The following is a 22,513-nucleotide window of genomic DNA, read 5'->3' as shown; positions in this document are numbered from 1 at the left end:
ACAAAAAAAACCAGTACATTTAAGGACACAAAACAGTTAAAACTACAAGGATGGAAAAACACATATCATGCTAACCACTAACCAAATAAAAGCTGGTGAAGCTACAGTAATAACGGATCAAGTGAATTCTATATGCTGAAGCACTGCTAGAGATAAAGAAATAATTTCATAATGATAGAGACAACCCACCAGCATGTTTACAAACTAAATTACATGGCCTCAAAACACGCTGTCAGCCAGAACTGACAATGTCATAGTGGAGATTTTAACATGCCCCTCTGCTACCTGAAAGAACTTCACACACATACAGTAAAGTAGACACAGGGAAGATCTGACCACTATCAATAAACCTGATATATTTTGATACTTACAGAACAGTATATCCAACAACTACTACATATACATTATTATTTTCAACTACACATGGAACATTTTAAAAAGCTGACCATATGCTGGGCCATGAAGTAAAATTCAACAAACTCTAAAGAATTAGAATCATAGAAAATATTTTCTAATGTCAATATTAAGCTAAATATTAGTAATAAAATAACTAGAACACCTAATAAACTAAATCTTCACTAGTTACCCCCAATAACTCTAAACAACCCTTGGATCAAAGAAAAAAAAATCACAAAACACTTAGAAAATATTTTGAACTAAATAATAAAATACGGCATATCAAATTCGTGGAATATACCAAAAGCCATACTTAGAAACATTGATAGCTTTAAATGAAAGGGCGGCTCATCAATGGCCAATCTTCCAGTAAGTTAGAAAATGAACAGTAAATTAAGTCTGAAGAACATCGAAGGAAGAAAATAATAAAAAGCAAAGAATAATACATCAGGACCACTTTGAGATACCACTATACATCCATCAGATGGGCAACACTTTTTTAAATGACAACATTACTGTGAGTAAAGGAAAAATAAAACCCTTTCTCCTCTTTATGGACAAACGTGATCTTGAGCTAACTCTCTCCCTTTACCCAGTAAAAATCAGATAGATATGGAATGTCAAGAATTTACTAAGCTGCTTTGCTTATGATGAAAATGACTCCCCACATCTGGACTGAGACATCTAGGAATAAACTACAAACGCATGATGGGACGGCACAGCTCTGAGCAATCTTGAGTGCTGTGGCTCTTACAAGCAACCTGGAAACTATGCCTACAGCACGCTCACTAGAGAATGTATTTTCTATTTGGGACATGAGGCTTCTAAGCCAAGACAGCTCCCAGCACCCACAAATGTGATCTCATTCTAAGCACGACTACTGCAGTCATGTAAGTTTTATTATTTAGCCAAATCTACACACAATTAAGACTGGTAAGGCAAATACCAAAGGCTGGTGAGGATGTGGGGCACCTAGTACTTTTCCACTGCTGGTGGGAATGTAAATCAGCACAACCGCTTTGTAATACTGTTTGATAGCATCTACTAAAGCTAAACATAAATATCCTATATTCCAACAATGACACATGTTCAAGAATGTTCTTAGCAGTCATTTATTCATAATAGTCCAAAACAGAAAACAAATCAAACGTCTACAAATAGAATGGTAAATAAAAGTGTTGTATATTCTTAGACAGAATACCACATAGCAGTGAAAATGAACCAACTATTGTTTCATGCAACAATACGGACAAATCTCTCCAAGTTGAGCAAAAAGCCAACATAATAATGCACTCTATTTATAAAGTTCAAAAACCAGCAAAAATAATGTATGGCAATAGAAATTAAAATAGGATTACATTTTGGGGTGGTAGAAGGTAATGAGAGAGCACAAAAAGGGGTTCTGGTCTGTTAGTAATATTCTATGTCAGATTTCTGTGTGACATAAATAAGTACGTTTACTTGGAAAAATTCAAGGGCTGTACCCTTATGACTTGTATGCTTTATGTATGACATATGTCAATTAAAAACAATTTACTTTTTTAAAAAGTCTAAGGAGACATGAAAACCAAGCACAATGTAGGACCTTAACTTGTTATTGCATTATGAAAAAATATATACAAAAGATACTTGGAGATAACTGGAGAAACCACATCATGTTACAGAATTATTTGTAATCTTGTTAGATGTGATCATATTGTAGCAGTTATATAGAATAATGTCCTTAACCTAAGGATGTGCATGCTGGAATATATAGGAAGGGAGTGAATTTATGTCTGAAACTTATTTCCAATTGGAGGGTGAGGGAGAACTAAATATAAATAAAAATACATATTAGGAGAGAGAAAGCAAAGAGACTCATATGTAAATAATTGATGACTCTAGGCTGAACGACATACAGGTATGCACTGTATAGTTCTTTTAACTTTCCTGTAAATTTGAACGATACCAAAATAAAAAATTGGTGGTGGGGAGATATACTTACTGAAATCTTCAAAGCACCATCATGAAGGAACCATGAAAGCCCAAGTTATGGGATTTAAATGCTAAATGAAAATTGTGAGAAATTGTAGATTTTGATTTCCCTTTCTGTAACATTTCATCCTTCAAGAAAATCAGAGAAATAAATCCTTTACCTTCTAAAAACTGAAACAGGCAAACTGAAGACTGACGGCAAAGAAGGTTTATTGGAAGGATTAACAGACCTGTTTCGTAAAAGAAAAACAAAAACAAAGAAGCAACTGAGTAGACCAAGTTTTGTCTAACAAATACAACTTACCTCACTTCACTGACTGCAAATGAAAGCAAGCGCTGCAATTGAGTCTATCATTTAGTATAGTAACAACATGTTTGCTACTTCCTAGATGTGCTTATGAAGAGTAAATCATGTTTTAAAAAAAAAATTCCACATAACAAATGATTCAGTGCATTAGTGGTAATGGCAGGTGGACTTTGTGTGTCTCCGCCCACGGATCCTGCTCAAGATCAGTGCTAATCATATACTATTGTCCTAAACATCTTCCGAGTTTTTTAAAAAATAATGAAATATTAAGAAAAAAACACATAGTTGAAGGTACGTACTAAAAATGTATTAAAGACAAAAATTACTGCAGTAATTTTAAATTTCATACTTAGTAATGTTTAAAAATAAAATTTGAGATAGACTTTCTGAGCCAATAGGCTTTTGAATACTGTTTATTCAAATCAAAATTCATACCACATATGGGTGTAGCATGGACAGCATAAGCTTCATAAACCAGAAATTTCCACGCATTGCTGTAAGATTGCATCAGATACCTGAGACAAACAGTTAAGAGTAAAAAACTTATAAATTATTTTATCTCACCACATATCCATTCTTGATACTTCATCAAATAACAGAAGACAAAATAGTGCTCCAACTTCAGTCACGACAGTACAATCTTCATGAAATATTAAGGAAACTAAATAAAAAGAAGCACAACTTTATGAAATATTTGTATGTCTAGAAAGAACAAACTTCGAATTTAAAATATCTTAATTTGAAGAGAAAAGAAATGCAACATTAACCCAGATAAGGTGACACTAAAACACAGGCTTTCATCTCAAACCTGTGGATGTACAAGAATCACCTGGAGGGCTTGTAAAAACAGTTTCTGATTGGATAGGTTTAGGGTGGAGCCTGTGAATATGAATTTCTAATACGTTCTCAGAGGACGCAGACGCTACCAGTCCAGGAGTGACACTTGTAGATACACTCACTAGACACTGTCTAGTTTTAGGTAGAGAAATGAACTGATACAGCCTCTAGAAGGTTATGCCGAGTCATGTAATTTTAGCTAAAGTTTCCTCACCGAGAGATCTTAATTTACAACTTTTGCCCTTTACTACAAACATGTGATCATAGAACTTGGATTTGACTAATATGTTATCCTTGGGCTGTGTCATTGTTTTGGTTCCTGTTAATTATGACAAGATGATGGAAAAGGGAAGGGCTCTGAACGGATAGACTTAACACTAGCTCTACTACTTACTACTTAGCTAAGTGCCCTGGTCCGATTCTTTATCATTAAGTATAAGTTCCCACTTCTATAATGATCCCAATGCTACAATTTCTCAATGCTTGAAACCTATGAAATTCTAAACAAAGAAGGATGATGTTATCTCACAGGAATAACAACATAATACACAGTTAGCAAATTCAGGGAAGCAGCAATAAGAAATAAGTTTTGAGAGAAGATATTTTTCCTAACTGCTGGAAAAGAAAATCATCCTTATGTAATTGACATGATTAAAAATAGGAAAAAAAAGTAAAGAAACAGAACATGTAAAAATTAACTTCTAATAAAATAGACATTTCACATCAGTGATAAAGAGAATGAACCATAATATTTCCAAATAAATAAGAAATTACAGCAATGCCTTTGCCTGATTTAAAATGTAATTTTTTTGAACAACACTTGAAACACAGGAAAAGTGTTTTCAATCTGAAACTAGAGAAAGTCCTACTTGAAGAGCATGATGAAAAATTGCCCAACTGCCATAACAGAAAAGCTCTATGTATTTCCATAAAATATTTAAGTTTAAGGTTAAAAATATAATAATAAATACATTTAAAGGACAGAAAAGTTGAAAGAAAATGTTAATCACGTAAAATCAAGCATAAGGATTGTGTCTATCTTATAATTAAAACACCCTACAAGTCACTAAAAAGAAATTAAATACAACACAAAAATAGGTAATCCATAGATTATGAAATGTGAATATAAAATATATGAAAAGATAACTTCACTAAAACTAAGAAAATAAAACAATTATATATTTTTACCTGTAAGATTAAAAACTTTTAATGAGACATATTCAGTGTTAGCAAAGTTGTAATGAAAATAAGCATTTTTAAACACCTTTGGTGAGAGTGATTTGGAAAGGAACTTAACCATTATCTTATAAAATCTCTTTGACGTAGGAATTGCAACACAGAATGCACAAAGATGACCACACAACATGATTACTGTCATGGTGAAAAATCTAAAACAAATACCCAGGAACACAGCAAACTGAAATTCTGAAACACCAATGCAGTTGTTCTTAGGGTTTTTTAAAGAATGTATACTCATATAAAATAACATGGAAGGATATTCAAGTTACATTTCCAGTTGAAAAAAGGAAGCAACACAATACTGTAATATATATAATGAAAACTACATGTGTGTGTAGAAAAAATCATTCGGAATAATACATTCCTAATCATAACTAGAACAGTCTTCTTTGGGGAAATTGAGAAAGAGAAGAAAATGTAAACTTTTAGAATTTGTATAGTTCTATATTGCCTGAATTTTTACAGTGAGTATGTATAGGTCTGTGATTATTTAAAACAAAAACAAACAAAGGTAAGGAAGTTTAGATTCTCTCTCAGTAGCAAAGTAAATAACCCAATAACCATTTTTTGGTTATAACCTTGGCCAAGTTGCTAAATCTCTCTAGACCTCACACTGAGATGGTATAGTAAATGATTTCTAAGTTAATTTCTAACCCTGAAACACAGTATAGAATTCTGTCATAACATAAAGTTTATAATCAAAGCAGTGTTATCTGAGAAGTTATTTATTCTACTCCTTTGATCCACTATCCATGCTACAGAAATAATCTTCCTAAAACACACACTCCCCTGTTTAACAACCTTAAACGGCTCCTCACTGCTGTTTAATAAGACCTCCCAGGCCCTGCACGAACTGCCCTCCCTGTCTCATTCCATCATTTCCCCTTCACTCCACATTCCCCAAATCCAGCCAGCTCCATCTCAAACACATCAGTCTCTCATACACATAACCATGGCTCCCTCTATCTAGAAGTCAGTCTTGCCTACTTGAACTCCTCATTTCTGAAATTCCATCTTAGATGCCACATTCCCTAGAAACAATCTCTGATACTTATCACCAACCAATCTGACCAGCACGTCCTCTGGCACCAGGAATCCCCAACTGTAAGTATTATTGTGGTGTACTGTATATTTACTTGTCAATGTCTCCAACTCTACTGTAAGTTCCAAGAGGGTCATTTACCATGCTCAGCAATATAACCCAAGGGCCTAGCACTGCACCTAGCACAAAGCATGTACTTAATAAACGTTTGCTGAGAAATGGGTTTTCTTGGTTAAGCAGCTGGTTAAAAATCCATTTTTCGGCCAGGCATGGTGGCTCATGCCTGTAACTCCAGCACTTTGGGAGGCAAAGGTAGGTGGATCACATGAGGTCAAGAGTTTGAGACCAGCCTGGCCAACATGGAGAAACCTAGCCTCTACTAAAAATTCAAAAATTACCCAGATATGGTGGCAAGCACCTGTAATCCCAGCTACTCGGGAGGCTGAGGCAGGAGAAATGCTTGAACCCGGGAGGCAGAGGTTGCAGTGAGCCAAGATCGTGCCACTACACTCCAGCCTGGGCAACAAGAGTGAAACTCTGTCTCAATAAATAAATAAATAAGTAAAATTTTTCCTGAAACTAAATCCATTAATGGGGGATACTATATTCATTCTCAGACTCTCAGACTCATTGAAAGTAATTTCCACAAACAGCAATGAAATAGAAAAACTGAAATACTGAAAAGGGTATAGATTATATTGCCTTGGAACATGCTTTTGAATCCAGTAGGTGTTCATAATAAGCTCCATGCTTGAATAATTTAAATGAAAATTATAAATGAAAAGGTAAACTAGGAACTACATTCAAATGAATGAAGTTAATAAGAAGACAATTATTAACAGGATTAAAGAAAACTAAAAATCTATAACTGCTGCTCTTTCAGATGATCAGTCTATACAACAATCCTATAAAAACGTTACAGTCTACTCAAAATGTTATGAGCCTAAACACGCTGAATCCGTTTAGAGCTTTACCTGGTTTTACTGCTGCTACTTCAATAAACTGCATCTTACTTGGCAAGCAGAAGCCAACAGGAGGAAAAAATGCTAAAATAAAAGGACTATATTGCAATAACATATTTTGAACATAAATCTCGCTTATCTCCTATATGCCTGATAACAGACAAGATGAAGCACATTCAGATGCTCGGCCTACATGACTCCTGTAGAATATTAAAAAGCAGTGGCCTAAATCTCTAAGAAAGAAAATAGTACAAAATGTTACCAAAGTCTCCATTGAGAAAAAAAAAACAAAGAAGACAGGCAGGACAAAACAACACGAAATGTGTTCATCTAACACCTTACGAAATTAGAATCAAATTAAAATGGGTTTTTAAAACCACACTTTGTAGAATGTAATAAATTTAGGCTCAGAGTCATTTAGGATGGTCTAGTTTCTGCCCACACAGGTTGAGTCTATACCCTTAACACCTGTCAAATGAAATAATCAGACAAAATGTACCAAGATCCAAAGGTACAAGCAAAACAAGAAAGACGAAAGAGATATTGGAAAAAAGATAGTAACAACAGCAACTGCAACTTTCTCTGTTTATAGGTAATAGTTTACTGTCTGAGCACCAGATGATATCTACATCAAGGTACAAAGAACAATGAGAGGTTTCACCCTTTCTCAGCTCTAGGCTCCACTCAGTAACAAGATTATAAAGCAATTTCCACAGAAATATTAAACATTTTCCACTGTGATTAGTTTTTAGTAGTGTGTTCAGTAATAAATGCTGATGTTCTAAGAGTAAAATAAAAAGTAAATGTGACTTACAATTAAAGAAGAAACACTTAAAACTTAAGAACAATCTAATTATTAGCAGATTTTCTTTTATTTACCTCTGAATAACAGGGTCAAAAGAGAAGGCTGTTGTGAGAGGGAAACACGCATGACTGGATCGCCACATAAAACCTTCCTCAAGAGTGTGAGGCATGGTTGTACCAAACATTCTACAACCTGGGCCAGGAGGAAAAACACAGCTATTTTATTTTCACCAATTATCAGGTGAGATCAAACATACCATAATATTATCTTACTCTAAATTTTATGCTTTTTCATCAAATTACCTGAAACTGAAACGTAAAGAAATACTAGGAATTACTTTCCACTGAAAGTAAGTTTTGTATATACTTCTGCTTGCCCATCTTATGCAAATTTTAAAATTAGTTTTCCTTACTCCACTTTTAGAATTTAAAAAAATGAATGAGATAGGAGGTGTTACTTAGGATTTAAAATCCAAGTACTCATCCAAACTCTGCTCAGTTCAATTTCAGATCTGATTAATAAAAACAGCCTGTAAAACAATGTCTAGATGCACATTAGCCTTACCTTGCCATCTTGACTCACACATTCATTTAAATACTCAATTATTTTGTCAATTAAGCATAACTTTTTCACCACAGCATGCATTTTAATATCTGTAGATAAAAAAAAAAGTTACTAAAAGTTAAAGAACTTTTTTTGTAGTTTAAAAAACATATTTTGAAATACTCAGAACTGATATCCACACAACCTTCAAACTATTAAAAACACTTAGACCTGGGGTTAACATTGGAGTACAAAACTTTTAACTTTTTACTTTATATACACTTGTCCAATTTGAAAACGTTTAAGTAAAAAGCATATCTTACTTCTGTAACATAAAAAACAAAACTATAAAAAAAGAATTATGGAACTAGTTCAGACTCTGAAAACTACGAGAATTTTAAGTGCATAAATGAATGCTTATATTTATACATGGCAAATTTTCTTCTTTATATTATTTCATTGACTCTTCCAAATTTATCACCTTCAAATGTTTATAATTCTCCACAAGCTCATGTGAAAAATATGACTTACAACATGAACATTTTTCTATCAATAAAAAATCTCTAACTTCAAACTATTAATAGCAAGTATAAAAGGAACAAGATTATAATACACTACATATTTCTGGAGAACATGAGCTTCTTTTTAATAAGCATATATTCACATATCATGTTTGTAATAAAAAAGTTTTTGTATACACACGAAAAAATTTTATGTATAGATATGCACATCCACACACACAAATGTTACCAGAACCCAAAACTATAATTGCTTATATATTCGTTACAATTATTAAACAACTTGCAGACAAATTTTCTCCTATATTCTCATTAGGAAAAACACACACACACACACACACGGATATTGAAGGGGTAGCTATCACTGTAATGATCTTTAGCTGTTACTTGCCCCCCAATATAGTGCATACCAAAATTATAAGGCATACTTTTGAAATGTTAACAATATTGAAGGAATTCTCTTTAATGAGTCTTTCTTTTTTTTTTTTTTTAACCAGGGCTTTCCTCATTTTCTAGTCTTATTTTCTGTAGTCTGTGTTATTGTTGTTAAAACTACAAATACATGGAATATGTTTTTTCAAATTACTCTCTCATCCCAGTTTCCACTAATGTCAAGACAAGAAGTGCTAACCATAAGCATCTTTTTATGTAAACTCAAAGTTTTCATTTCTCATAAATATTAAAGTACATACATCACATATGGGGAAAAATTCAAAACTAACCCAAAGAAGAAAAACCTATGGAATAACAACACTACAAACAAAGCTAACAGTGTATTACACTAGTTGTTTTTAAAAATAAACGTTTATATACTGTGGAATACTATGTAGTCATAAAAAAGGATGAGTTCGTGTCCTTTGCAGGCACATGGATGAAGCTGGAAACCATCATTCTCAGCAAACTATCACGAAGACAGAAAACCAAACACCACATGTTCTCACTCATAGGTGGGAATTGAACAATGAAATCACTTGGACACAGGGCGGGGAATATCACACTCCCGGGCCTGTCTCAGGGATGGGGGCTGGGGGAGAGATAGCATTAGGAGAAAAACCTAATGTAAATGATGAGTTGATGAGTGCAGCAAACCAACATGGCACATGTATACCAATGTATCAAACCTGCACATTGTGCACATGTACCCTAGAACTTAAAGTATAATTTAAAAAATAAAAAAAAAAACGTTTAAAGAAAAGGCATAGCTACAGTGTATTATTTTTATTTTACCTACCACAAAAGTATTATTTAATTAAATTCCCTAAGCAAGATGGTACAAATCAAAAATACGATGCATGCACTCAGTAAACTGAGGAAGGAACATGCACTTCACTATTGGAAATATACTAATATTTTAGAAAGAAGATAATTCTATCGAATGGCATTTTACAGGTCAAATAATAAGGGGTTAGCAAACTTTTTCTGTAAAGAACCAGGTAGTAAGCATGTTGTTAGGTTTTGTTAGACAGACACATATGGTCTCTTGCACATTCTTTGGTTTTGGTTTGGTTTTGTTAACAACTCTAAAGATGCAAAAACCATTCTTGAGGGCTGTCAAAAAAAAAAAGGCCACAGGCTGGGTCTGGCCCATAAACCATAGTTGCCAACTCCTGCCAGTACCACACAGCAATCTAAAATTCTATTATCAGCAGTACAGCAATCATTTTCCTTAGGATGCATTACCTTGCATAATCACAGCCAACTGTTCGGCAGCTGACTTTCTCAAAACAAGATCAACATCATCTGAGGTGAAGATTTCATACACCTTTTCAACAGTCTCCGACTACAAAAAAAAAAAAAAAAAAAAACCCAAAATTACATTTTTCTGCTTCCAATTCTCCAATAAGATTTTACAGTTTGTGCCCTATGAACAAAAGCTCAAAAAATCAACTTATTTAAATAACCAATGTATTTACATGTAAATTCACACAATGCTGGGTTGAGTAATTAGTTCTGTATTCCGATCTTCGAGGAATTGCCACACTGCTTTTCACAATGGTTGAACTAATTTACACTCTCATCAACAGTGTGTAAGTATTCCCTTTTCTCCATAACCTCACCAGTATCTGGTATTTTTTTACTTTTAATAATAGCCATTCTGGCCGGGCGCGATGACTCATGTCTACAATCCCAGCACTCTGGGAAGCTGAGGTGGGCAGATCATCTGAGGTCAGGAGTTCGAGACAAGCTTGGCTAACATGGTGAAACCCCATCTCCACTAAAAATACAAAAGGCCAACACGGTGAAACTCCGTCTCTACTAAAAATACAAAAATTAGCTGGGCATGGTGGTACACACCTGTAATCCCAGCTACTCGGGAGGCTGAGACAGGAGAATCGTTTGAACCCAGGAGGCGGAGGTGGCAGTGATCCAAGATCGCACCACTGCACTCCAGCCTGGGCAACAAGAGCGAAACTCCGTCTCACAAAAAAAAAAAAAAAAAAAAAATAGCCATTCTGACTGGTGTGAGATGGTCCGTCATAGCAGCTTTGACTTGCATTTCTCTAATGATCAGTGATATTGAGCTCTTTTCCATATGCCTTTTGGCCACAGGTATGTCTTCTTCTGAAAAATGTCTGTTCTGTCCTTTATCCACTTTTTAATGGAATTGTTTGCTTTTTTCTTGTAAATTTGTTTAAGTTCCTTATGGATGTTGGATACCCAAAGAAATACAAATCATTCTACCATAAAGACGCATGCATGTGTATGTTCACTGCAGCACTATTCACAATAGCAAACACACAGAATTAACCTACATGCCCATCAATGGCAGATTGGATAAAGAAAATGTGGTACATATAAACCATAGAGTACTATGCAACCTTAAAAAAGAAGGAGATCATGTCTTTTGAGGGAACATGGATGAAGCCGGAGGCCACTATCCTTAGCAAAAAAACACAAGAACATAAAACCAAATACTGCATGTTCTCATTTACATGCGGGAACTAAATAATGAAAACACAAGGACACAAAGAGGGGAACAACGGAGACTGGGGCCTACCTGAGGATGGCGGGTAGGAGGTGGGAGAGGATCTGAAAAATAACTATTGGGTACTAGTCTTAGTACCAGGGTGATGAAATAATCTTTACAACAAACCCCATGACACGAGTTTACCTATATAACAAAACTGCACATGTACCCCGAACCTGAAATAAAAGTTCAAAATAAATACATAAATAAATAAAATTTGCAACAATGATGCAGTAGGTCAGGAAGGAACTTAAGATGTAAAATAAAGAGTTATCATGTTAAACAAGTTTTTTTTTTTTTTTTTTTTTTTTTTTTGGAGACAGGGTCTCACTCTGGTCACCCAGGCTGGAGTGAAGTGGTGCAATCTGAGCTAACTGCAGCCTCGACTTCCTGGGCTCAAGTGATTCTCCTACCTCAGCCTCCCAAGTTGCTGGGACTACAGGCATGGACCACCAAACCCAGCTAATTTTTTTGTATTTTTAGTAGAGACAGGGTTTCACCATATCACCTAGGCTGGGCTCAAGTGGTCCACCCATCTCAGCCTCCCATGGTGCTGGGATTACAGGCATGAGCCACTGTGCCCGGCCCCTCTCTTCTTAACATACATTTTTGCTAGGAAGTTATTCATAACCCAATAATCCATTAGCAACCTTATAAAGGTAACAGAAAACATCCATGTTCCCTAACATCTTTATAGGTAGTACCAGGCTAACCTGAGAAAAGCGACCCAGACCTGTGACTCAAGATTTCTCTGTTGCTCCCAGAAGCCACCAGCTGGTATTCCCATGGACCTCTCCATTCTTTCTCTCAGAAGACCCCAGAGCGAAGAGCACTCTGGGATTTGCTGTCCAGCACCCCTTCAAAGCTACCCCAGACAAGTCCCTTACTGTCACTTCATGCTAGAACAGAGTCTGAGGAGGCAAAACCAGCATCAGGAAAAAGGGACGAGAAAGTAACAAAGATGAAGCTCCTTTCCCCCACTCACCGCTGTCTTCCAGTCCGAACATGGATTCACAGAAGACGCGTTAGAAAGGCCCCTCCCCGCCTTTCTCCACACATCAGGACACAGGAGTGACTACCAATGGCTTGGTACTCAGGGAAGTCCCAATCCGACCTGGTATGTGGCCAGTGGAAGACTCTCCAGTCCTCCCGCCAGCACTGTCATACAGCCCTGAACATTCAGTTTAGAGGAACATAATGTGTTTCTCCATTAAAAAGCAAACAAACAAACAAACCTACTGTATTACAAGTGGCTCTACCATACTACCACAGGCCTTGGCGAGTTAGTCTAAAACAAAACAGACAGATTGCAAACTTGAAGTGAAATGAGAAAGTACAAAACACAGGAATGAATCCATGAAAACAGTGGACTAGTGGACAGCTTTCTTTATAGAATTCTGCATCAGTCCAGCATGCTATAGGTACAGTCCTAGCTAAAGACAGGGAAATGTATTTACAGCCTCTGCCCATCGTTCCCCTTCCCACCTGAGCTCCACCTCCTGTCAGATCAGTGGCGGCATTCGATTCTCATAGGAGTGCAAACCGTATTGTGAACTAGGTGTGTGAGGGATCTCGGTTGTCTGCTCCTTACGAGAATCTAACGAACGTCTGATGATCTGTCACTGTCTCCCATCACCCCCACATGGGACTGTCTAGTTGCAGGAAAACAAGTTCAGAGCTCCCACTGATTCTACGTTATGGTGAGCTATACAATTATTTCATTGTATATTACAATGTAACAATAATAGAAATAAAGTACACAATAAATATAATGCATTTGAATCATCCCAAAACAACACTCCTGCCCCGATCCATGGAAAGATTGTCCTGTGAAACTGGTCCCTACTGCCAAAAAGGTTGGGACCACTGCAATGAATCAACATATCCAGAAGCCAGATACAGCCAGAACACAATTTCCAATCAGCCCTGAATCCCCACACTTCTCTCCCTCCCCAGGACATACACAAACTGAAGAATGTCACATAAAATACAAGATATAAAAATGTATCAAATAACCACCCAGTAATAAACTCAAAATTTATAGTCACCTTAATAACCAGCTCTCTTCTGTCATCCAGTTTGAGTTCAATAGGTTTCTTCACAATGAATAAATTCGTAACTCTGGAGAGAACTCTGGCGTCTATCAGAGGACGCTTTGTGTCAGCCCCTTCTTCACTGGTAAGATGCAACGCTAAAAGCTTTAACGCTTGTGAGCGGACCCTAAGAACACAAAGTACTGAAGTCGAACTTTCGTGATACACAAATGTCTATCGTAAAAGGGCTTATAATTACAAGTAATTATATATCAACAAAGTACAATAAGTAGTCACAATTATACTGCCATTACTAGTAATAATTTACTTCTAAAAAATCTTGCATATATAACTATAATGATTTATTCAAGTTATAAAATAAACATGAGAAACAAAAAATAATCAATAACTACAAATGAGACAGACTCACTTATTGAGTAAACTTCAATAAGTACATCTGGGAATTAAATCTATAACTCCTGTCTTCAAATCTAGTGATCTATTCTCAACCATAAAAAGTATCACAGACTGCCGACCAGAGTCCAAACGTTAAGATGAACCCTCAGGAGAGTAATGACGCTCATAACGGAAGCGTGATAACACTACAATGTATCAAAATCTTCTTACATCAGGGGTCAAACAGATTCCTGTCAAAAATGAAAATACAAACACCTTTTCCTTATCTGGAAGGGATTAGGAATAAGTTCAGCTGAGTGGCGAAGTGGGAGACTTTTCAAGAAAAGTTTAAATACTGTATGCCACTGAACAATGAAATAGAGAAACAGAAAAACCACCGAGTGGACAAAGGTCACTGAGGCGGCAGATATTGAGACAACCATGTATCCGTCACTCCTCTGACAGGTTCTTGAACTACCTAGAAACTGGACAAATTTTAAGCAATAATACAAGTTGCCAGGTTTTAAGAACTACCTATAAGACAACAATTAAAACATGCATCATTAGAGTGGCCCTCCGACTCCAGACGAGAGCAGGCTGCCTTCTGGATGTAGGCCTGCCACCCTGAGCCCCTGCATCATAACTTTTATCTCACTTTATGACAACTAATAATAAAGAATAATTGCTAATAAGAGCTATATTCCCAGTTACACGCTAAATGCTGAAAGGGCAGGGCCCATGTCTGTGTGGTGTGCTGCTACCTTTCCACAGCTCATAGATACACAGTAAGCCACCCAATAAATACTTCCTGAATCTAACACAAAGTAGATATTTACTGCAATATTGTTAACTGATATCATCTCCAGAGGACTAGTAAGTCAGGCAAACTTTCTCCCTCTCCATTTCCTGAGTTACCTCAAGAGAGCTTAGAAAGGCTAAACACCTACCTAATAGTTTTCCTTTGTTCCTTACATTCTAAGTCAATGATATCTATATTCACATCTGGGGTTGTCAGTTGAGAGACAGGTATCACCCCTAGTAAATGTGGCTAGAGATGAGGTATGTAAAGCATGTATTTATGCATCTTGTTCTCTGGTATATACATTTAGCATCTTTTTAGGTTTAGCACAGGATGCCAGAATTCAGTTATTCCTATATATGTATATAATTCTTTAATACTTTTGAGTACAGTCATGCACTGCATAACAATGTTACAGTCAACAGTGGATCACATATACAACAGCGGTCTCACAGAATTATATTACTATATTTTTCTAAACATTTTCTGTGTTTAGATACACAAATGCCACTGTGTTACAACTGCCTACGGTGTTCAGTACAGTAACATGCTGTACAGGTTTGCAGCCTAGAAGCAATAGGCTATATGATATAGCTTAGGTATGTATGTAGTAAGTTATTATTACTTAGTTTTGTGTACGGTACGTTCTATGATGTTCACACAAGGACAAAATCACCTAACAAAGCATTTCTCGGGATGCATCCATGGCATTAAGCAACGCATGACTGTGTATTTATGTATAAGGTACTCTATGAAGTTCTAAGAATACAAGATTAGCCAGTGGACAGGGTTCCTGTCTTCATGGAGTTTATGGATGGGTTGGTGGGATGGGGCAGAATTAATACAATAAGGAAAACAAATATGTCATTTGAATTGTTTTAAGTTCTGTATAATAGAGAATTATCTTACCCAAAGGAAGATCTGGCCTTGCCTTGCACTACACTCCTGGGGATGTCCTACCTTAGAATGTCTTTATTAACCTGAGGACCTTGAGCTCCTTGAAAAGCAAACAAGAAATGACCCCTATTGTGTTAATTCTCCAAATTGGGGGTTTGTTCAAGTCAAGAGTACCACACTAGCACGTTAATTAACAGGGAAGAGCCTTTCTGCACGTGTAGAAGACAACCCCGAGAACACAAGCACATTAACTCCCTCTGCCCTACTTCTTCCTGTATCACCCATAACACTACTCTCTATACTGCAGAGATATTTTAAAGACTCCATAATTTTCCTTCTTCTATTCTCTTAATGGTTTAGTTAACTTCCACCTACTTCCTTATTTTTCAGTCCAATGATCTCTCTATAAATAAGCTGCTGTATTTTCCTGATGTAAGCTTTGGGAAACACAAATTATCCATTGTCAGAAGAATGTCTGTCCATTCTTCCTAGCCTTTTCAACCAACTATTCCTCTTTAGCCCTGCTTATCCATCTTGACTCTAAGCATTTTTTTCTTTTTTCAGTAAGGGAAAATCTAACCACTGTTACCAAAAATAATAATAGAAAAGATTCATGTTGCAATGACAGAGACGGAAAAAAAAAACAGTATCATTCTCCTTCTTTTCATTAACTAAAACAATGCTTCCATTAATGGCGGTCAAAGAAAGGATTCATTTTCAGTTTCCCAAGTAAGAACACAGCTACATGGGATTAAAATATCTACATAACTCTGGTATATGAGACAACTGGCCTACTACACTTACAAAAAACTTAATATTCAGAACAGATTTTTACAAAAGGATCACTCTGGGAGACTAACAATTTCTAAAGAGAAGATGGGAAAGCACTATAATTTTTACCATCTATTTATCTCCATGGCTCTCCAACTTGCCTAGGGCACTACTGAGCAGCACTTAGTAGCAGTCCTATAACATAGGCTGATCTGGCAAGGAATAACTTGGCTGTAAAATGGATGAAAGTCAGCAAGTACAAAAAAGACCTTGTATCTGCTTAGTTTCATGCATTAGTTTCCTCTAGTAATGGAGTACCACCCTCCTTAAAAATTATTTAGTTTTGTTTCAAATTATATCTAGTTACTATACTTTCTTAGCATGTTTCCATTAATCTTTGATGTTCACAAGATTATGTTGTACTCACGATGGCTTTTTCACTAGCAAAAGTCGCAGCATGGACTTTAACCGGGTAGTACACGGAAGAATCTCTTCTGTGTCAGAACTTGCTTTGCTTAGAAGGAGAATGCAGTTACCCAAAGGATCTTCTGTGTCGGCATAGCCCTAATATATTTGTTTTTAAAGAGAAGTTATTGTCTAATTATATACATAACTTTTCAACTTGAAAATAAGAATTGTATTGTCCTATCAGCAACTCATAAATGTCTGTCGATTCAGTTGAATAGTTATTTTTTAAAATAACCTCTATGAGCTAAGGAGCCTAAATAAAACTGTATTTAAAAGAAAATACACATACATACAGGAGAACTTCAGGAAAACATGCCAACCTTCTTGACACTTGCTGATCTTTCTATTTTCTAAGATTCTAACAGCAGCACCTCTCCTCAGTGAAGCACCTCGCAGATCCTCAGCCCATCCCCACCCTAAGAAGACGGAGCGCTCTAAAGGCTACACGCATGGAATAGGACCCTGTGAGTCTCAAGGCACAAGGTCCAGGCTCTCTCTTCTAAAAGAGGACTGTGCTTACGATGGCACCTCTGAACTCCACCTTTTCATCCAAAAGAGACAGAAACCTGACTCCTTTAACGTCCAGAAGGATTGCTTTAAAAAAAAAAAAAAAAAAGCTGTTTCCAGGAGCATGTTAATTAAGGTATCAATCTAATCATATATATGCATGGATAGAATTCATGAGGCAAGTTAGTTGTTATGTAAGGTCTGCTTAAAAAGCACTGTTAGCTCTGCCTAAAGGCCTTTATATAAGGTTGAGTTCTATTTTTCACAGTCAATGCTGTGAATGCACCTCACTTTTTAACCTCCCACCCAGATATATAAAATATATACAGACAAATTGGCTATCCTTGTTTAACTTTCTGCCAGAAACAAGACAGCCACCCACTTGCTGTTCACTTATCCCCAGCGCCTTCACAGCTTCTCTTCATTTCTCTCACAACATGACAGTTTTGCTGTTTGCATGTGTTTAAATCAATGACACCCAGCCAAAGATAAATGGTATCATAAAAAGTGAATTTCACAGAATACCTGTAGTATTGGAATGACAGGACACAGAGACTCAATAAACTTGTTCCAGGTCAGGGCTGTCATCATCAATCGTCCCTGAAGCAGGTATAACAGAATGGCCTTGGCAGCAGTGTTCACCTGCTCAACAACACAGACGCGACAAACCAGTCATATGAGATGTCCCACTAGGTCACCTGACACACCTGTAACATTTTATAACATCTGGAAAGATGCTATAATTAACATCTCTTTCAAAAGTTCTTATTTCCATAGCATCATCTTACATTCTGTTCTGTTTTTCTTCCTTAATGATTTCTACTTTCTTACCTTAATGTACATTTGTCCCTTGAGTAAAAATTTCCCTAACTGAAATAATCTGCTTACTACCTGTACTGCATAGTTCTCTACATCTTAGATGAAAAATGTAAGTAAACTGATCTGAATTTTTTGAAATCATGTGTGTCCTGTATTTTTATTGCCACATTTTATGTAACATTTATTTTTATTTAAATAACACTTCGAGTGAACCAATGTACCAAAGACAGGTTTCTTTTCAGTTTCTCACCATGCTATCTAAACTGTATTAGCATATCACCTTGATTTAGCTGAGTATCTAAATTACAGGAGTATTTTCACTTATTTTTAACGTCATACCTCACTTTTGGGGTCTTGAATGCCAAATACAGAGATTTCATATAGAACTTTTGGATGAAGTAGAAAATGAATTCCATTGCAAAGTGAAGACACAGATTTAGTGACATTATGGACACCTAAACATTCCTGTAAAATAATATTAAAAAGTATTTTTAAATTAGCAACACTGATTTTTCCAAAAGATCCATCTTTCTTCTGTTTACAATCCAATTTCTATTTTCGTTTTTACTTCATTGAAACTTTTTTTTAACAATAGAGAATGAAAAAGATTCTCCTAACAGTTTCTTAGTTTGTATGAGATACATATTATGTTACCTTCTGCCAACAAGCATAATCATGATAAATGAAGTAAACAAACGGCTGAGACAACTATAATCTCTTAAAGTTATTCATCATGATAGACACAAAGGACATAAACACAATAAGAAACTTATCCTAAGGTATTTGCATTTTACTTACAAAGGTTGGGAAAGAAAAATTCAACATGAAAGGACTTCAGGGACTTCAAGTTATGAGAGACATAACTTTATATACTATATTTATATTCTACATGTAGAATATATATTTTATACATTTTATAGATAATATACATTTTATATATAATTTATATACTATATATTTGTATTCTGTATATGTGATATATATATGATTATATAAAGTTATCATCAATACAGCTGTGTACCTAAAATACAATTACTTGGAAGCATCACTTAGAGTAACTATCAGAAATTTTTTTCTCAATATGTGATGGAGAATAATATTTTGTTAGCAGCTATTTAAGGTGAGAGGGGAAAAAAAGCTACTTGAAATATTAATAGAATTTAAATACAATATAGAAGGTAAATATACAATAACAAGTTACATGAATACTACTTTTATTCATTCTGCAAATTTCTACTTCCTATTACCAACAATTCAAAGGCCAAAAAGTTACATACATACACTCATATACGCATCTGCATACATTATTTTTCTTTCAACTATTAACTTCATGCCACAGACAGCGACTTCGTATCACAAGCTTTTCAAAGATCTAAAGCCTCAGCCCTAAAGTTTAGCAACAGCTGTCAGTTACTTCCTTAAGATACTTACCTACCATCTAAACTGTGACTATCCCTTTCTGAAATCAAGATTTACTCCCTAAAATTGTCTTATTTTTCTCCAGCGCCTTTATTTTTCTTCACATGATTATTCAAATCACCGTATGACACATTGTAATGTGTCTCTGGCCCTGGCTTCCCCCTCTTGATAACAATTCATTTTTCAGCTCTCCTTCCCACCACAAGTCCTTACAAGAGTTCGCTGTCCTCAGTCAGTACTTCCTCATTTGTCAGGTCCTCTTCAATGCACATCAGCAGGACTTAGGTTCCTACCATTCCACTGGAGCTTCTTGTTGAGGACACCAATGACCTCAGTGATGCCAAATCCAACGTGTTCATCTCTGTTCTCATCTGACTCTTCCTTCTCACCTCTGTCTCCACTCCTGGCTCCCTCTGTTCCCAACTTCTAACTGGTTAGATCCTAGACGGCCTTCTCTTCCCTAGTCTCTCAGTAGTTGATCCTATCAAGGCTTGTGGCTTTAATATCGTCTCTATGCTGGATGACTGAAAATTTTATACCTAATCTGGGCTCCACATGCCAAAGGTAGTGTGGTGCAATGCTTAAGAATGTGGGCTTTGGAGTGAGCCTATCAGGGTTCAAAGTCCAGTTTTACCACTTTTAGTTGAACGACCTTGGACAAATTCAAAGTATCTCCATTTTCAGAAAGAGGTAGTACCGAGCTCACAGAGCTGTTAGGAGGATTCAGTGAGATAATATACTTATAAAAGTACTTGATACATAGAGCAAATGCTCCATAAATGTTAGCTGCTATCATTATTATTGAAATTATTAGCATTAGCATTATTATATTTAACAGTCTACTTAACACCTGCATTTGATATAAAAAGGCATGTCAAACTTAGGTTCAAAACAGAATTCTACCCAATCCACAATCCCGTATTTGGGACATCAATCCAACTGCTAAATCCAAAACCTTAAAATTCATCCTTGATCACTCTCTATCTCCTACTCCCATTATCAGCAAGACCAATTAGCTCCATGTCCACAATGCATCCTAAATTCATTTCCTTCTCTTCATCTCCACTACACCACCACACCTCATCAGGGCTACTACAGTGGAACGGGTCTTCTTGCTTCCATCCTGACCACCTACAATCCACTCCCCACAATGCGAGAGTGATCTTTTCAGAAAGATCAACAGATCAAGTTGCATCTCACTGTACTTAGAATACAATTCACAGCTTTATAATGTTTGACACCCTGCCTACTTTTCAGACCCAATCTGGTACCATTTTTCTGTTATCTCATTATACCGCTCTTCTCTGTGTTCATGAAACACGCAAAGTACATTATCACCTGAAAAGCGGAGGCTTTTCACCTGTTGTTTCCTCTAGCTGGAAATTCTCCCTCCCTCCCTAGCCAGCCTACATAAATTTAGTCCACATTACTAGTCATTCTCTATTCTTTTATCCTTTCATTTTATTTACAACACTATTTTCTTTAAAACACTATATACATAGAATGTATATGCAGTGTTGTAAAGAAAACTATATATATACATATTCTATATATACAGTGTTATAAAGAAAACTATATATACATATATACACACAAACGTACATATATACTTTTTATGTATTTAAAGAATATTTTTAAATTATTACATACTTCTCTCTCTCTCCCCTATCGGAAGGTAAGCTCTCTGATAAGGCTCTTTTCTGTACTTTATATCACTACAGTCTAGCATAAAGTGTCCAGTAAATATTGCTAAATGAATATCAGATGTAGGTAACATGGAAGTGGTGGTCATTTAATCATCCCTAAATTTAAAAGTTATTTTAACTCCTTACCGTACCATCCTCAAAGTTAAGTCTTACAATAAAAAGCTAACTTGCCTCTTCAGGAAAAGTAACCTACAAATTACTAGCATGCTCCTACATTTAGGTTAGGTAAAGCTGCAACAAAGCCTTGGAGATTTACCAGAAGACACTGGAATAATATCACATGACAGACATAGCCAATTAAAGTGAAATGCCTTTCCAAATCCTTATATCCAAACCAAGATACTATATCTTTATGACACAGGGGCTAACTACAAGAAATCTCATCATTTGGAGCTTTTGACTTGGATTACTATAACTCCCTGATAATAAATACGTATCAATTTTTTAAAACCACAAATTGATTTTTAAAAAATCAATTTTTTGAAATTGCACTATACAGATGACTATTTTTTGTGAAAAAGAAAAATCACAATTATATTTTGCAAGAACACTGTCAACTAATATAAATTTCCAAATAGTTAACAAGAAAATAAAACATTAAATGAAAGTTCACATTCTATTTTCTCCCCTTTTACAACTAGGATAATAAAGTGAGTTCTAACAAAAAATATTCTCAGTTTAAATTTTTGCAACAAAATGCATGAGACTTGGTTATAAAAACTGTAGTATATTAAAATTTAGAATTTTCTACATTACTAACAAATTCAGTGTATTTTTTAAAAAACAAATTTGGGACTGACACATACATATTTATTTCTGACATTCCTTTTTTCCTATCATTCTATGACAGGAAACATTATCTGGATGTTAATTTTTTAGAACTCCTCTAAAAAATTAACATCCAGATAATTCCTACTTGAAATTCATCATATACCAAAATGATCATATACATCAATAATTCAATTTACACCAAATCTTTTCCTATCTGCCAAATTTTTATTTCCAATAATTACTTAAAATCTGCCTCAAGAAAGACATCAAATCGTATTCCACCATTTTAAATTTCAGGTATAATAACTATCCCAAATACAGGTATCTTAGTTTCTT

At 35.5% G+C, this 22,513-nt stretch overlaps 1 protein-coding gene across 14 annotated transcripts in view; it reads right to left on the bottom strand.

Moving 5' to 3' along the window:
* The window catches only part of LOC105476947 (rotatin), a 215,439-nt gene that overhangs the window by 141,453 nt on the left and 51,473 nt on the right, over window positions 1-22,513 (bottom strand). For 11 of the 14 annotated variants that reach the window (XR_011616801.1, XR_011616800.1, XR_011616799.1 and 8 more), the window contains 9 exons: window positions 18,621-18,746; window positions 17,988-18,104; window positions 16,915-17,051; window positions 13,640-13,811; window positions 10,304-10,403; window positions 8,127-8,215; window positions 7,637-7,754; window positions 3,242-3,338; window positions 2,532-2,600 (listed from right to left, as the gene is read on the bottom strand). Coding sequence is in view for 6 of the 14 variants with exons in the window: in XM_071085198.1 (XP_070941299.1) it covers window positions 2,532-2,600; window positions 3,242-3,338; window positions 7,637-7,754; window positions 8,127-8,215; window positions 10,304-10,403; window positions 13,640-13,811; window positions 16,915-17,051; window positions 17,988-18,104; window positions 18,621-18,746 (1,025 nt within the window). In the remaining 8 variants the exon portion in view is untranslated. Of the gene's footprint in view, window positions 1-2,531; window positions 2,601-3,241; window positions 3,339-7,636; window positions 7,755-8,126; window positions 8,216-10,303; window positions 10,404-13,639; window positions 13,812-16,914; window positions 17,052-17,275; window positions 17,538-17,987; window positions 18,105-18,620; window positions 18,747-22,513 lie in introns of those variants that run through there. The other 3 variants (XR_011616803.1, XR_011616804.1, XR_011616805.1) reach the window with 3 other exon arrangements.

The sequence above is a fragment of the Macaca nemestrina genome, chromosome 19, assembly GCF_043159975.1.
Source record: "Macaca nemestrina isolate mMacNem1 chromosome 19, mMacNem.hap1, whole genome shotgun sequence".
Classification (NCBI taxonomy): domain Eukaryota; kingdom Metazoa; phylum Chordata; class Mammalia; order Primates; family Cercopithecidae; genus Macaca; species Macaca nemestrina.
The sequence above is the reverse complement of the archived record's forward strand: the minus strand, read 5'-3'. Positions and strand labels throughout refer to the sequence as shown.